Genomic DNA, 1287 nt, shown 5'->3' on the forward strand with positions numbered 1-1287 from the left:
TAGTCATCTAAAAAACAAATATAATTTAATTAATGTATAAAATATTTTACAATATTAATTTATCAAAATTAAATTCTTTTAATTAAATTTTTTTTTTTTTGTATGAATTCTTCTAAAGATTTTTTTTTGTATGAATTCTTCTAAAATTCTTTTAATTCTAATCATGAATGAAATTGTGAAAATGATGAATAGACAAGGGACAAAAATGGAGAGAAAAAATGGATGAAGGTTGAAGTGAAGCTAGAGGATCACATAAAGGTACCAAATTTTCCCAATGAAAAATCATCATCATCATTATTATTATATGATGAAGATGTTGATGAATATATGTCCAAAATAGCAATGGAATATTTACCACAGAATAGGCCACTTTGGGAAATTCACATAATAAAATACCCAACAAGAAATGCAGCTGGCACATTGGTGTTCAAACTTCACCATGCACTTGGTGATGGTTACTCTCTAATGGGTGCTCTTCTTTCATGCTTGCAAAGACTTGATAACCCTAATCTTCCATTCACACTCCCTTCAAGTAATAAAAAATTATTACCCAAATCTTCAACAATTTTCAAAAATAATATTTTCTCCTCTGCATTCCACTCTGTGTCTGATTTTGGATGGAGCATATTAAAAAGTAGCTTGGTTGAAGATGATCACACACCAATTAGGTCTTGTGGTGAAGACAACAAGCTTAGGCAAGTTACCATCTCAAGTGTCACTTTTTCATTTGACCACATCAAAGAAGTCAAATCTCTACTTGGAGTGGTATGTATGTCAAATTAATTAATATATATCCTCAATATACTTTTAATTTATAGTTCATAATATTTTCAAGGGTTAATTACTCTGTTAGTTCTTATAATTTTGCGAAATTTTTAATTAGGTCTCTATACTTTTTTTCCTTTTAATTGGGTTCCTGCACCAATTTTTTTTTTCAATTAGGTCCCTCTTGATAGTAATTGGCTTAATTGTATAGAGACCCTCTTGATAGTAATTGGCTTAATTTTATAGAGAACAAAAAAAAAAAAAAAAAAATTGGTGTAGGAACTTAAATAAAAGAAAAAAAATGTAGGGACTCAATTGAAAAAAAATTGGTGCAAAGATCCAATTAAAAAAAATATAGGGATCTAATTAAAAATTTTACAAAACTATAAGGACTAACAGAATAATTAAACATATTTTCAATAATGCTACTACAAGGCTATAATATCTTAGTGTGCATTTTAATTTGTTTGTATTTTTTTTCTTTTATTTTTAATAGTCTCTGTTTTTAAAATTAGTGGAAAA

The 1287-nt window shown here is 27.4% G+C and overlaps 1 protein-coding gene across 1 annotated transcript in view; it reads left to right on the forward strand.

Annotated features, from left to right (window-relative positions):
* Window positions 1-1287, forward strand: part of LOC107624025 (O-acyltransferase WSD1) — a gene marked incomplete in the record, with an annotated part of 18177 nt that overhangs the window by 1323 nt on the left and 15567 nt on the right. Inside the window, 1 exon segment of the mRNA XM_016326460.2 lies at window positions 192-765. Within this exon segment, the coding sequence (XP_016181946.1) occupies window positions 192-765 (574 nt within the window).

This window comes from Arachis ipaensis, chromosome B10, assembly GCF_000816755.2.
Source record: "Arachis ipaensis cultivar K30076 chromosome B10, Araip1.1, whole genome shotgun sequence".
In the NCBI taxonomy this organism is placed as follows: Eukaryota; Viridiplantae; Streptophyta; class Magnoliopsida; order Fabales; family Fabaceae; genus Arachis; species Arachis ipaensis.